Below are 15,239 nucleotides of genomic sequence, written 5' to 3'. Positions count from 1 at the left end.
CTAATGGCTAATGGTTGTTTGGGAGGAGGTCACAGGACACGAGTCACACGACCTCAACGCACTGTACTGCAAGTACAAGCACTGAATGGATGACTTGCACAAAGATCCGAGCCGCGAGTGAGACGGGGCAAGTGCACCCTGTTATGTACCCTGTGCACCCAGGCTACACTGCGGGCACCCTACACCGTCTTTAGTGTACTTTTTTGTCAGCATGAATGAACGGTGCACGGCATTTTTTTATTTTTATTTTTTTTTATTGGGAACACAGCCCTACAAAGAGACATGTGGAGACAGACACAAGACAAGACACAGGGGATGTAGGGACGACGTGCCGATGTACAGGGAGCAACTCGACCGACCAGGGGTCTCGGCGTTAGCGTTGCAACCTGGCATCGAAAAAAAAGGGGGGGGTTGCATGGTCAGGTAGCAAAAATAATAATTTGGTGCGAGAAAGGGGCGCTAGTATTGCACCAAATAATATAAATTAATACGTGTAATGACTAAACCAGAAGGGAAAATGAAGAAAGAGGACAATAATCATAACAAGCAAGTAGTAGTAGAGAGGTAAATACTAAATGGGTCTCAAATCTCAATATCATCGTCACAGGTACTGTGTGGACCACAGCCATCTCTTTCGGATTAGATCCTTACATACGTTGACCTTGAAGGTTTGGAGGCGTCTTGAATGAGGCTCGTGAAGCAGGAGGTCCGCAGGCAGGTTGTTCCAGGGTGTGATGGCGAAGAAGGGGAAGGATCGCAGGAGGTAGTCAGGGGCTGTGCGAGGGGGTGTCCACTTCAGCTGAAAGGCATGGTGCATCTGACGTGTTTGCCGTGTGCACATGCTAGCTACGGCAGGGGGCTTGGTTGGTGGCAGCATGGCCTTTACCTGGGGAGGCCCTGGAATGTAGTGCAGCTTGAACAAGTATGACAGGGCTGCCACCATCCGACGAAGCTGAAGACTTTGGAGGATGGTTCCAGGTCCCAGGAAATGCAGGGCACGTTGCTGAACCTTGTCCAGCTGGGCCATGTTAGTTGCGGCTGCGCTCGACCAGGCCAGTGGGGCATATTCAAGTAGGGGTCGCACGAATCCCTTGTAGACCGTCACTCGACCATGGTCGTCCAGGATGGGTGCTGCCTTTCGTAGGAAACCCAGCCTTTGGGAGGCGCGCAGTGCAACACTGCGAGTGTGCGCTCTGTAGGAGAGAGTAGGGTCGAGCATGACTCCCAGCAGCTTCAGGGTATCTGTCTCCTGGAGTGCTTCACCTCCAAAGGTGACTGGTGGAGTGCAGGGGGGAACGTGCTTGCGATGTAGAGTCATGCGCTGTGTCTTGGCTGGCTCAAAACAGATACGCCACTTGCGGCCCCACTCCTCAAGACTGTTGACATGTACATGATGTACATGTACATGATCAGTACCGTCACTGTCTTCAGAAGCTCATGAGTCATGTGCACTTGTGTAAGTTGTAGGGTTAGTGGAAGTACATGATTGTATATTATGTGAAGAGAAGCCAGGCGTCCAAACCAACCCGAAATACTCTTGCCATATTCTTCGGTGAAATAGTTATAAAAAAATTGTCTTACTAAACAACAGTGAGCATAGAAGCAACCTCGATGCACCCAATAATTTGGCATCCGGGAACAGCAAGTGTTGCACGAGGATCCCAAGAACACGTCAAGTTCCATGCTACCTACCGCCATCAAAAGAACGAAGGATAACTGTGCTAGCCTAGTTCATATTCAATGTAACGCTATCGGTACGGGATATAGGAGCCTGTTGGGAAGGCGTGGGTGAGCTGTAAAATCTTGTACGGTTCGCACAGCACAACATACATGCAGCAGTTATTGCGACGGTTAACGTCGATGGACGAGAGTCATAAAGCGAAATTTTATTTCTTCTCTAATAAAGCAGAATCATGCTGATTATACCAGTCTGTTATGAAGACAAGAAAGCAGCCATGGACATTGTGCCACACTAAAGGAACGACAGGTAAAAGATAAAGCACTTCATCTGAAAACTCAAGGACTATCCATAAATACAGCAAATGATAATCCTAGCCTGGTAATGTCCAACTCCGTCATGTGAGCCATTCGGTGAGTTATCATGGGAAGCATAATGTTCGAAATGCTGAAATATGAACAGTTGCAGTTGTGTTCGTCGCCACACAATGCCATCGCCAGTTCACATTCGAAATGTAGCCATTTTTACGCTTGTGTCCCTGTACACGGCATGGAAGGCTGAACAGATTCAACTCTTCCATCGCTTCCTGATCTGTACAGTAGTGCGGTTGCGTTCCCGTTCCTGACACTCACATCCGTCTCCGCTAACCACCATCATGAGAGCTCCAATGGTTCCCGCCGCTCCTTCCGTATCGTCCCAGCGCGCCCCGTCAAGATGTGAATTACTGAAGGCAACGGAGCCAGTGTATGATGAAGGCGAATGCACTGTTTGATGATGCTCCAACAAATCCTTTCACCGTTGTATGGAATTTGTAAGAAGAGTAGTGGCTCAACTGTAGGTCCAACGCACAAGGTACCTCACAGCGCAGTTCTGTTACGTCCACAATAATGAACATACTCAGCAGACTGTGATGTGTATCAGACACACTCTGGCATTATTTGTTCCACATTCTCCCAGGAGATAAAATGTAGTTCAATCATGTCTTCAGTACATGGGTACCGTTGCCTCTAACTAAGCATGTATGCAAGTTACTTTCCCATGAGACCCAGCCGGAGCCGCATCGTCATCATTACCAGCTAATCATGAAGAGGTATAATGTGACTTTCCACCACTCCCTGATTCAATCATAGTTTGCGAGCCTGCGACAAACTGCTTTCTCACTAGAGCCAGCCATCGGATACATAAGGTTTACAATGCTATGTCTCTGGCCTAAATCCAAGTCTAGATACAGCTGCTCAGAGTCAGGCCTGATGAAATGTTCATATCGGAACAAGTGAGACTTCAACAGTAGCTAGTACACATCAGGCCTGAGGACTTCGCAGCGTTTCTCCAACACACTTGTTCTCTCCTTCAACTCAGATACTACTTGAAGTACTACTAAAGCCTAGTAAAGGCCATCTGGCTCTCATACTCAGTCCTTCCACCCTTCATTTTCGTGGTTTAGGCTTCCACTCGTGACTCGGCAGGTTCCTGGCCTCTCCGCAGTCTGTCCTCAGGAGAGGGTCGCTCTGGAGCTAGTGCAGCCGATTGAAAGGGAATCGAGTTCTTTCTCAGACGTCCACAAACTTACTTTCGTTGTGCTTGACTTCGCTTCCACTGCGGGAAAGTAGTCACACTTCAGGACCACGACGTGCTTGTTGCAGCCTACACCAATGATACTAAAATGATATTCCCTCATTTTCCTGCCTCCCTACCGGCCGGCTTGGAAAGGAACGTATGGAATGGGAGCCTCAGTTCCATCTCTCTGCTGCTAGTTCATTCAGGAGCGCAGCAGCGCTTCGGCATGACGATACAAGTCCAATCAACACAACTCTACTCTCTAGCCAAAAAAACTAGCTCAGTGTTCGTCAGGCAAAAAGCGAAACTTCAAAAGTCACGAACTCAAAAGCCTGAAAAGGTGGGGAAGTCAGAGTCAGAAGGTCCACTTGCCCCGTCTCGAACCCAGACAATCTTTGTGCAAGTCATCTATTAGAGAGCTCTAGCAGTCATGCTTGCTTCAAAATCATTTGTTCCTACACGCACTTTGCAACAACAACATTTGGTCGATATTCGGTGATTTTCAAAGGAACCTTCCAAAATCGGAGAAAAGCTTAGCGATTTTTGATAAGTCTCGTTTTCGGCGAGTTTTTCGGCCGGCCGATTAATTTGGGGAAAGCCTAGCCAGGAGAGACAATCCCCAGATTGGTATAAATGTATTATTAATTTTTATAAAATGGGGAGAAACACTTCTCAGCTCTCTTTAACAAAGTGGTCAGGACATAGTGGTCCAACATACGCCACGTTGATTACCTTCGTTTTCTCCTTTTTCACTTTCTTGCCAGTTAGGTGGTTAGGTAAACTTCTATCTAGCTCCTTGAATGCCAGATTGATGTCTTGTATACGTTTTCTGAATCAACAGCAACACAGATGGGCACAGTGAGAGTTAGACCACACAATGGTAGTATCCGAACAACCGTTCACCCCGTCGGCAACAGAACAGCGATGAGTTTAGCTAAACATTTAGAATTGTTGCGGGAAAGAACCCGGGCACTGCACAAAGCGGGGCGCTAGCTATGATTAATCACACCATCATAATCAACCTTCGGACACCACAGACGGACACATGCAGCAGGATACTCTTTTTCAATTCAGTGAGTTGTCACCGGCATCGATTTCGACACAAAACCAGGAGCTTTGCACTTCATTTCAACCGTACAACATTGCAACAAATGTATGAGTGACTATTGCTCTGCCCAACTGCAGCATGTCCTCGACAACCATCGGCAGCTGAGAACTTCTGTCCCGCCACTTCGACGTGTCGTTGTCGACCACATGTGAAGAAATCAGCAGTAATCGATAGTGATACTGGTAACATTAAACACAGCATGCATTGTGCTGTTGTAAGTCGTATTTTTAAAGGTAATTGGCTAGGCATACCGTTCTTGGTCGTTCTTATATTTCAGCCTGTTCCGTTTGTTCTCCTCGAAAGAAGTAAGTGTTCCCTGAAACGTGTGTGATGCCCAAGCATGTACAACCACACACACACACACACACACACACACACACACACACACACACACACACACACACACACACACACACACACACACACACACATACACACAGTCACACACACACAAACAGACACACCCCCCACACACACACACGCACCCACACACACACAAACACGCAGATACACACACATACAAGCACACACAAACACTCACACACACACAAGAACACACACACACCTATGCGTACAAGTACATGTACATGTACATACACTTACAAACACACATGACTACACACATATATCCACACACACATACGTGCAAAAGTATTGTATTTCACCGAATATAAAGTCACACATTTTTAAACTAAACTTCAGTTGATCGTGACTGCTTAATGATGTGAATGAATTGAAACAACTTGGCTCAGACCCGAAAATGGGGATTCGACCTTTAATATAGGGGATATACGGTACACACAAAAACACGCAACCATGCCCACAAAAATGTTCAGTATTCCTGAAACCCCTAGCCAGTCTGGTTGCGGAAAGGAATGCTGATCTGCACTATTCCGCTGTCATGAATCACCTTCACTGCAAGATTTCATTTTGCTCAACGCCATGGGCCCTCATGTTCTTCAGGGGCACTCGAACATCCTATCGCTGCAGGCCCTTCGCAGCTGAATGCAGGCTCAGGGCTGGTCAGCAGTTACTTCCTGGTACCACCCTTCTGCAGAAATTTGTAGTCACTGTCATAATAACAAGGTCCTATCACATTTAAATGCGTTGTCTTGTTCTTCCATTCTTGTTCTTACTTTCTACTGATTGTAATGAAAAAATTGGTAGTAGAAGTAGTGGGCTTGTGTAAACGTGTGCGTATGCGTGTGTATGTATGCGTATGCGCGTGCGTGGGTGGGTGCGTGCATGTGTGTGTGTGTGTGTGTGTGTGTGTGTGGGTGCGTGCGTCTGTGTGTGTGTGTGTGTGTGTGTGTATGAGTATGTGTGTATGTGTTTCTGTGTACCATATTTCCCCGATTATAATTCGATTATAAGTCACCTTGCCCTCATTGGTCCTACCATAACCTTGAAGCTTCCAACCTGGAAGGCTATTGGTTTGCGCACTGGAGGTGTTTCAGAGCTAGGTCTCCGGTTGTTGAATGTCTCAGTAGCATGTCAGTTTTGTGGCCTGTTATTGCACTTTTTGACTGCTTCTTATCTTGTTACAGTCGCGGATAGTTGCTCCAGAACTCCTTTCCATGTTGTTAGGTACCTTCTCCCGTACGTTCTACAACTTTTCCAAGCTGGCTTGCATGCACCGTCGTCCTCACCTTTTGTTTCCTTTTGTCACCTTTCATTCCGCTGGCCTGTGTAGCTACTTGCGCGCCCATATTTGCCATAGCAACCCAGGCCCTTTATCTTGTCGCCCTCACTTGATCTCTCTCTCTCTCTCTCTTCCATAATGTAGTCTTTCCGTTCGTCTTTGTCTCGGTCTCTTCGTCTACAATAAATGCCGTTCTACCTACCTATTCCCGTTGTCCGTTGTGTCTGGGGAGTATGACTCCTTTTCGTACTCAACAATGTGATTTCTTCTATTTTTAATTGAAGAATTTTTATATTCAATGGTTTGAGGGGAAGACGTCAACGGGAAAAGTCTGACGAAAATATTGACTGTCACGACCAGGACTCGAACCAGGGGCACTCCCTAGGCTTCGTTCCTAAACGCACATTGCAACAATATTTGGTTGATTTTCGGCGATTCTCAAAAGGAACCCTCCGAAATCAGCGAAAAGCTTAGCAATTTTTCGATAAGTCTTGTTTCGGCGAATTTTTCGGCCGGCCGATTTGGAGAACGCCTAGCCCTCGCTTGAGTTACGATTATTATTAAACGAATATTCCAAACTCGATTTTCGCATTCCACTCGTCAGTGGATGGTATCAGAACTGAGGGTAAGGTGTACGAAAAGAACATTAAGTACTGGAAAATTAAAAGTGTGACCAAAGGAAGTGTTAAAGCATTACATAACAGCAGTCAGACACAGTGTTAAAAAGTATACTCACTGAGTGCAAACACAAAGCATTGGGTGATACAGTGGAAAATAACAATATTTTCACATCTGATAGCAAGCTACGAGGACAACTTGAACGCGACTACATGCTTCTTTTTATTTTATAGAACAGGATTTTGCAAACGAATGTATACAGCTTCCAGAACCTTCAACTGTTTTAAAACAATCTTGCACGGCACAAAACAGAAAATCATCAAACACACTGAGGCAATCTCGGAAAAGATCTCGGCGGACCACGGTCGAGTAAAAGACCGAGGTCCGCTGAGTAAAAGACCGACTCACCCTATATGTCCCATATAGATCTCGTCTTGGTCAATATCCTATACACAAGATGCCACGACGAGAAGAAAGTTCAAAAGAACCCTGATGCACATACCCAAACCCATATCTAGGACAAACACCTTGTTCTTACTCGAACATGCCTCCGGATAGCACACGACTCGTTGTTTTAGAAGACTGTATTATAATGTTTTACTCTGACTCTGCTCGAAATCATCTCGCAGTACAAAGGCAAGTTCTGCCTCTCTCGAAGCAGAAGCGGAGATTCAAAAACATTCAAATCAAAAGATCGCGCGAAAGCAGTGTACGCGACTACGCGCATCAGACGTGAATACAACATGAGAAGTGAAAGCAGTGTACGCGACTACGCGCATCAGACGTGAATACAACATGAAGAATGAAAGCAGTGTACGCGACTACGCGCATCAGACGTCAGCTGACGTGAATACAACATGAGGAACGAATGCGTAGTAGTATGATAATGCACAACAGTACAACAAGCAGTACTGATAGACACATAAAACGGAGTGGCTCTGCACCATTATCAGTGGGCTGGATATAGACTGTACATATCCCCCTTCCTGCTCGAATGGCATGGTGGAAGGAGAATGATCAATGAGAGCAGAACTAAGATTAGAGAGATCATTGATGTAAACAGGAGAAAGAGAGAGAGAGAGAGAGGGAGAGAGAGAGAGAGAGAGAGAGAGAGAGAGTTTACTTGGCAGGCACCTCCGGCTCTACCTCAAGTGGAACCAGCAAGTTGGTCGGACGCCGATACGTTTTGCCTTTGACGAGGATGTCCACCACACGCACGAGACCGTCTGCTCCGGGGAAAACGTCCACCACTTTGCCGAGAGGCCACATTCCACGGGGCGTGTCCTGTGCCATGTACAATACCATGTCGCCAACCGTTATGTTGCGACTGCGCGTTCTCCAACGTTGTCGGATATTAAGTGTGGGCACAAATTCCTTCAGCCAGCGTTGCCAGATGTGGTCCACAGCAACCTGCACAGCTTTCCACCGTCTCTGCGGGTGTGCTGGTGTCATAGAAGCTTGTGCCGCTTCTATGGCCGTTTCCACCTGAATGTGGCCAATGAGGAACTGCTGAGGTGTCAACGGGGCGAGATCATCAGCATCTGATCCAACTGTAGTCAGTGGCCGGCTGTTTAACAGGGCCTCTGCCTGAACAAAGGCAGTTTGCAGTTCTTCATCAGTGAAGTTAGCAGAATGCAGTATAGCAAACACTGCTCGCTTGGCTGACCGGACAAGCGCTTCGAAGAAGCCGCCATGGTGTGGTGCCCGGGGCGGGTTGAACGTCCACGACGTGTGCTGTGTCGCTGTACGGGTGACCACTTGACCTCGGTCAATAGCTTGAAGGGCATCACGCAGCTCACGTTCTGCACCCACAAAGTTTCTGCCGTTGTCTGACACTACCAGACGTGGTGCTCCGCGGCGCTTACAAAATCGGTCAAAACACATCAGGAAGCCTTCAGTGGAGAGGTCATAGGCCATCTCTAAATGGCATGCTCGTGTCTCCTGACATGTGAAGAGGCAGAGATAGCGCTTCAATTGTGAGCGTCCACGACCTTGACGGGTTAGGAATGGGCCTGCGAAGTCCACTCCAACATGCTGGAAGGCCTGCTTCGTCATAGCAACTCGAGCGGCAGGAAGTTGGCCCATGAGCTGGTCTGCAGGCTTCCTCCACTGCCGAATGCAGCCATTACATCGTAGGCGATGCGATTTGATCGCTTGTTTGCCTTTGATCAGCCAATACGAAGTTGTCAGGTTGGCCCACAGATGATTCGTGCCGACGGCATGGTGGGTTTTGCGATCCTCATTGGCAATGATGAGGTCAGATACTGGATGCCGATACGGCAGTATCAGTGGCTGCCTCGTACCTTCCGACATTGCTGATGCCTGCTCCAGCCTGCCTCCAACGCGTAGTACAAATGGCCGTTCAGCGGTGTCTAGGACTGGATTGAGCCGGAGCAAAGGGTCTGAGGGCTTAACACTTTTCTCCCGCTGTAAGGTCGAAATAGTGGCCGAGTAACACTCCTGCTGGGCAACGCTGATCCAGTGCCGTTCTGCTCGCTGTATTTCAGTTGCCGACAGTTCGGGAACTGCTACATTCTCTGCCGACGACACAGCTACACGAGAGACCGCATCACTGCCTTCAGGTTCTTCCCCCTTCTTGGCACCTCGGCAGTTTGAGGAGAACCGGATTATCCAAGCCGTGACACGCTTCAGTCGGTTCCAGGATGAAAAGTTCTCGGGACGCAGTCTAGATGCCGTGGCTTCGGCGACAAACGTCAACGCTTGGTGTCGCTTAGTTTCTCCTAGAAGCTTGCTTGGGACGGTGATATCGCGTTGCGGCCACTCGGTCGATGGCTTGGACAGAAACTCTGGTCCTGTCCACCATGTGCTGCTCGTTGCTAGCGAGGTGGCTGGCATTCCTCATCTTTAGGTCGCTGGTTCGGATCCGGCTCGAAGGACCATTATGTTCTTACTCGAACATGCCTCCGGATAGCACACGACTCGTTGTTTTAGAAGACTGTATTATAATGTTTTACTCTGACTCTGCTCGAAATCATCTCGCAGTACAAAGGCAAGTTCTGCCTCTCTCGAAGCAGAAGCGGAGATTCAAAAACATTCAAATCAAAAGATCGCGCGAAAGCAGTGTACGCGACTACGCGCATCAGACGTGAATACAACATGAGAAGTGAAAGCAGTGTACGCGACTACGCGCATCAGACGTGAATACAACATGAAGAATGAAAGCAGTGTACGCGACTACGCGCATCAGACGTCAGCTGACGTGAATACAACATGAGGAACGAATGCGTAGTAGTATGATAATGCACAACAGTACAACAAGCAGTACTGATAGACACATAAAACGGAGTGGCTCTGCACCATTATCAGTGGGCTGGATATAGACTGTACACACCTAGAAACTGTATACATTTAGTTTACCTGTGATGCTACTCCACTTTCTGCTGTAGCGCTGTTGTCGTTAAGGTCCAGCGGAGTATCGCCGAACCCCGTACTGCTGGAAGCCTGTAAAAAGCAACGGAAAACCCCAAATATACAGTCAGGATGGATCACCGTTTTTTTTAAATAATTTCGTAACCTGGACACATTTCAGATGTGTGATGCAGGGTCTCACTTTGACACGAATTCACTCACCGATGCTTGCGATGGCAGGCCTGCATCTGCTGTCGCCGATAGATTAGCTGCTCCCATCTGAGCCACTGCAGTCAACACAAGAGAACAACCACCAGTACTTATACTGGTAATGTGATTTCACAATTTCCAGACAGTCAGCTTGTGCACACCAGCATGCCAACAGCATTGCTGCGTCCGGATTCGCCGCCTCAAAATCATATCCCAGCATATAACAAACGTGGACAACAGGAGCATACATCAAACTGCCTTACTTCCTGTGCCGCCCGGATAAGACTGCTCTGTGTTGCCGGAGTAGGAAGTGCCAGTGGCACCCATTCCAGATGGCATGCCGTCACCAAACATCTGCACCGCGAGAAGACCAGCAGTAAAACAGCAAAAAAAAAACAAGAAGAAAAACAGAAAAAATGATGGCGATATAAACCAGATCATCTTGATATTTGGTCCTGCCAATGCCAACTCCACAACTTTACTAACTATCGTCAACTCGTGCGAATCCATTTTTGCTGAATACAACCTCCGTTTCAACGTCGATAAAACTGAGTATTTTGAAACGACAAAAGACAACAACTGGAAATGCATCAAACTCCTTGGGTCAAGACTTGGAACAGCAGAAGACGTATCACAGAGAATTCGTGTAGCCAACCGTGCCTTCTCAGCCATCGCTTGGAAGAGACATTCCCTTGTGTCCCGTTTCTGCATGTTTTTAACCCTAGAAGTACCGGAGGCATCATATGATGCATTTGCGAATTTCAAAATGGGATTGCTGTTAGATTGGGGCTTAGAATCTCCCCAAATTTTGCGACTTTTATTTATTTTTGTATTTTGTTAATGGCAGTGGCTTGTGTTTTCAAAAAATTAGTACCGTTCCGAAATGCCAGGGGGTGCTACCTAGAAGTACCGGGCGGCATCATATGACTCCACATACCATAGGCATCAATAAAAGCGCGAATATGGCTTAGAACCACACTTGAATAACGTGAAGAGGAATACATTTGGGAGCAAGGAGATTGGGGACCATGAAGGTGGTGATTTGTACATATGGACATGCTAATATGCACATTTCACGTGTCGTTATGATCAATATCGTAATCCCGAATCTTGCCGAAACAGAGGAATTTGTTTGTCCCAAGTTTGGAAATTGATTCACTATGTCATCTGCAGCATAGTACGATATAAAGTGCAAGGGCAATTATAATATTCTAGCCAGGAACGTCCTTTGAGTTTACAATGGTCTGGCGGAAGCCATGTTCAGTAGGCGCAGTGTCGCTGCCGATGAAGCATTTCATTTGATTTTGAATTTTTTTAGCCCGGAGGTTGGGGATGAATGCGAGGAGAGTGCCTGGGGCATTGTGCTCGAGCAATTAGAAGTGATCGAACACAGAGACACATAGTTATATGCTCCAGATGAAGATGAGTGAAAACTAATTGCTCCGGCTTCTCGATCAGTCTGATACGGGACCGGAGTCGAGGGAGTAAGCGGATATTGGTGGTGATAAAGCTATGGAGCCATACACATAACAGAACATCAATCTCCAAAACTCGTGCAGGATTTCCTTCATGAAGCTGGGTTCTCTGGCAAAGTTGGTAGGTAGTGGAAAATGTGTTGCATCAAGCAAGCGCGAACGCGCGTAACCGGTTGTTGCTTCCGAAGTATGCGGGCTTTTCCGAGATAATCACAATTTTGAAGATGGGGCAGATGCATTATTTGCATTTATTGACCCGAATATGATCCATGTCATGATCAAGTGCACAAGGTAGGAGGAAAAAACAAAAAATATTGGAGAGGACTCCACTTGGAGTGAAGGCAATAATCATGGCATTGGTTTCGCAAATTTACGCAAGAGGCGTCCTCTGTACCCGCAATAATCTGCCGACAGCCCTTCGGCTGGATAGGAATGGACGCCATAATAATCAAGTAAAATCCCTAAAAATAGTTTCCAGGAACTACTCTGCTACTTGAGGTTTGATCACGAAGATGATCTCCGGACACGACGTCGAACGAAAATTATTCATTTGCTATGAGTCGCGACACCACGTTCTCCTTTCGCTCGTAAATGTATTTATCACAGCGGTCAAAGAACGACCAACCTGGCTGAGAAAAATCCAGCAAATTGGCCCAGCAGCAGCCATTTCCGGGGTAAAGGACTGAAATGTAGAGTTTGCAGGATGAGAATGGCAAGCAAATGCTCTTTTTTTCCGTAAACTGACGAGAGGTTGCCCTTTCGCTGCGCGCAATGCCAGCTGCTGGTCTCCAAGATAGTGCACCTGTCATTGGTTCTTCCTTTTAAAAGGTACCCCACGGATTTCTGTTTCTACACAGTCATATTGCCGATAATAATTCCAAGCAGGTATGTTTAAGTCCAGTGGAGTCATATGATGCCTCCGTAATTCTAGGGTAGTTGAAATTTTGGTACTTCTAGGAATAAATTGTCTAATCATGCCCACTCTGTTATATAATTGTGCCCTTTGGACATTGTCCGAAGCCCTTTCCTCAAAATTTGATATATGGCACAGGAAAAAGCTGAAATGTCTCATTAATATTCACCATCCTCACCACATCACCAATAATCACCTGTAATACCAAACCAATATCATCCCTATTACCTCTATTTGCAGAGAACGTCGACTTCTATGGTTTGGCCACGTTGTCCGACAAGGCCCAAACTCTCCATCATACCAGGCGCTGATGTTAGCCACTGACACCTCTGACATCAAGAAGCCACGCGGACGCTTATCTTTGATATTTACGACCCACCCAAGTTGGGTGGTGTGCTGCTTTGCTGCTTCGAATTGTAGTTAGACCGCTTTGTCAAATATCGTACTGGTCTCGTCATCGTCCAGTAACAATCGACATTCTTTGTTCCGTTGGGACTGTAGCTTTTGCTCGTTTTCGTTGAGCTTGCCTTCCCCTCTTTGGTCTTTCCGTAACCTTGAACCTTCCAAGTTGGAAGGCTGTCGGTTAGCGCTACGGAGATGTGTTAAAGCTAGGTGTCAGGACGTCGAATGTCTCAGTACTCTGTCAGTTTGGTGCCTAGTTATTGCACTTTCTGACTGTATAAAGTATCATGTTACAGTGATGGAGAGTTACTCTTAACTCGTATCCATGATGTATTTTTCCTTTCTACATTATAAATATTTTTACTCATATATGTGTGTATATGTGTGTGTGTGTATGAGTGCATGCATGTCGTGTCTGTATGTGTGTATGTGTGTGTGTTTGTCTGTCTGTGTCTGTTCACTCACACTGCTCTGGTGTCCCGAGAGTGCCTTCACCGAAGATCCAGAGTAAGAAGTGTGACCATGCTGCAACGGTCTGTTCCCAGGACTATAGTACGGAGAGCCCGTATAAGCGTACAGCCGTCCCTCTCTAATCCGGCACCTTTTGCTACGGCGTTTTCTGCTGGATTAACAAGGGTGCTGGATTAAGAAATCCTGCCCTCTGACCCGGCCCTACCCAATTGCATGCATGTATCATATGTATGTCAAAACGCAGGGTTTTTCCGTGTCGACCCAAGTATTTGGTGCACGGCTTTATATTCTCAATTGTTCTCCGGGAATATACACAGTGATAAAGTGGTAAAGTAAAACAGAGAACATGTTCACATGTACTCTTGCACATACACGCACACACACACACACCCCTGAAAATTGGCAGGACACTACTCCTTGCTAAAATAAGAAAGTATGGTTGACTGCCGTTGTCTCCTGGACAAGCCTAACGCTAGCCTGGCCTGGCAAGGAGTGCACCTGTACGGTACGCGATTCACGACTGCCGGATTATGAAACCAAACTACGTGCAGTTTGAGCGATTCGTTTCAAAAAGTCACTGCTGGAGGCGGAATTCAAGTGCCGGATTAAGATGTAGGAATTGAACGAAAAAAATCGGTTTCGTCAGAAAGTGCGCCGGTCGGCAAGGGTTGCGGATAAAGAAGTGCCGGATTAGAGAGGGACGACTGTATACTGTTGTGCCACTCGGTCCACTGAGGGAGGATGCCGTTGGCGTGTTACCATACTGTGACTGGTGTAGACTGCTGCCAGTCTTTGCTGCTGGTAGGGGAGGTCGTTGCGGTTGCTGCTGTTGTTGCCGCTGCTGCTGTTGTTGCGGCTGCTGCTGTTGTTGCTGCGTCATTGACATCGAGAATGCAGTGGATCCATGTGTCCACTTCAAGGAGAGCACATCATCAGGAATATCACGAAGAAATTACAGAATACATTGCCAGCCCTCGTCAATGACACGGCAAAAGAGCACAGTGATTCAGAAACCCCGAAAAGGGAAATGATTTCCACTTGCACAAGAGTGCTGCTACTGTAGCCCAGTATTCCAAACACGCAAACATGCCTAGCCAAAGTCACCATTGGCAAACATCTACAAATTCTGCTCAATCCAGCCAGAACATTTGTAGGAGTTGCATTATTTGATGGAAAGAATATTTGTCACAGTTAAGAGTATCTATTATGTAGAGCTTGTGTGGATATAGATTCCTATTTCCATATTCATCAACCATAAGTACAGGTGGAGTGGTGTCTTCAACTTCATTCTCCCGAGTCAAGCTCCGTATGAAGACATCCAAGAAGAAGATGGCCTGATGAGTCCAGCGGGGACGAAACGTACCTCGCAATCGAGCTATGTCGGTGCTGTGTCATTTTCTATGTGCCATGCCCTACTTGATGTACCAGCCTGCTATGTTGGATACAGCCAACCATGCATCGACTAGGCGCCAGGCGCGAACTGATGGTGGTGGTGGTGAGCAGGAGAGCTCTCTGCCAGAACTTTGCAGCTTAGAGAGCATGTTTGTGCAGGCGTGTGTTTACCGCCATATTGCCAGGTGTGTCTTTACCACCATATTGCCAGGTGTGTCTTTATCACCATATTGCCAGGTGTGTCTTTACCACTATATTGCCAGGTGTGTCTTTGCCACCATATTGCCAGGTGTGTCTTTACCGCCATATTGCCAGGTATGTTTTTACCACCATATTGCCAGGTGTGTCTTTATCACCATATTGCTAGGTGGGTCTTTATCACCATATTGCTAGGTGGGTCTTTA

General features: G+C 46.9%; 1 protein-coding gene across 1 annotated transcript in view; it reads right to left on the bottom strand.

The window, feature by feature from the left end:
* Positions 1 to 15,239, bottom strand: part of LOC135816949 (basic-leucine zipper transcription factor A-like) — a 28,047-nt gene that overhangs the window by 5,692 nt on the left and 7,116 nt on the right. Inside the window, exons 7-11 of the mRNA XM_065330081.1 lie at positions 10,446 to 10,536; positions 10,195 to 10,259; positions 9,982 to 10,065; positions 4,595 to 4,659; positions 3,968 to 4,064 (exon numbers count right to left, since the gene is read on the bottom strand). Of these exons, the coding sequence (XP_065186153.1) occupies positions 3,968 to 4,064; positions 4,595 to 4,659; positions 9,982 to 10,065; positions 10,195 to 10,259; positions 10,446 to 10,536 (402 nt within the window). The remainder of the gene's footprint in view (positions 1 to 3,967; positions 4,065 to 4,594; positions 4,660 to 9,981; positions 10,066 to 10,194; positions 10,260 to 10,445; positions 10,537 to 15,239) is intronic.

This window comes from Sycon ciliatum, chromosome 1, assembly GCF_964019385.1.
Source record: "Sycon ciliatum chromosome 1, ocSycCili1.1, whole genome shotgun sequence".
Taxonomy (NCBI): domain Eukaryota; kingdom Metazoa; phylum Porifera; class Calcarea; order Leucosolenida; family Sycettidae; genus Sycon; species Sycon ciliatum.
This window is presented reverse-complemented; position numbering and strand designations above follow the sequence as displayed.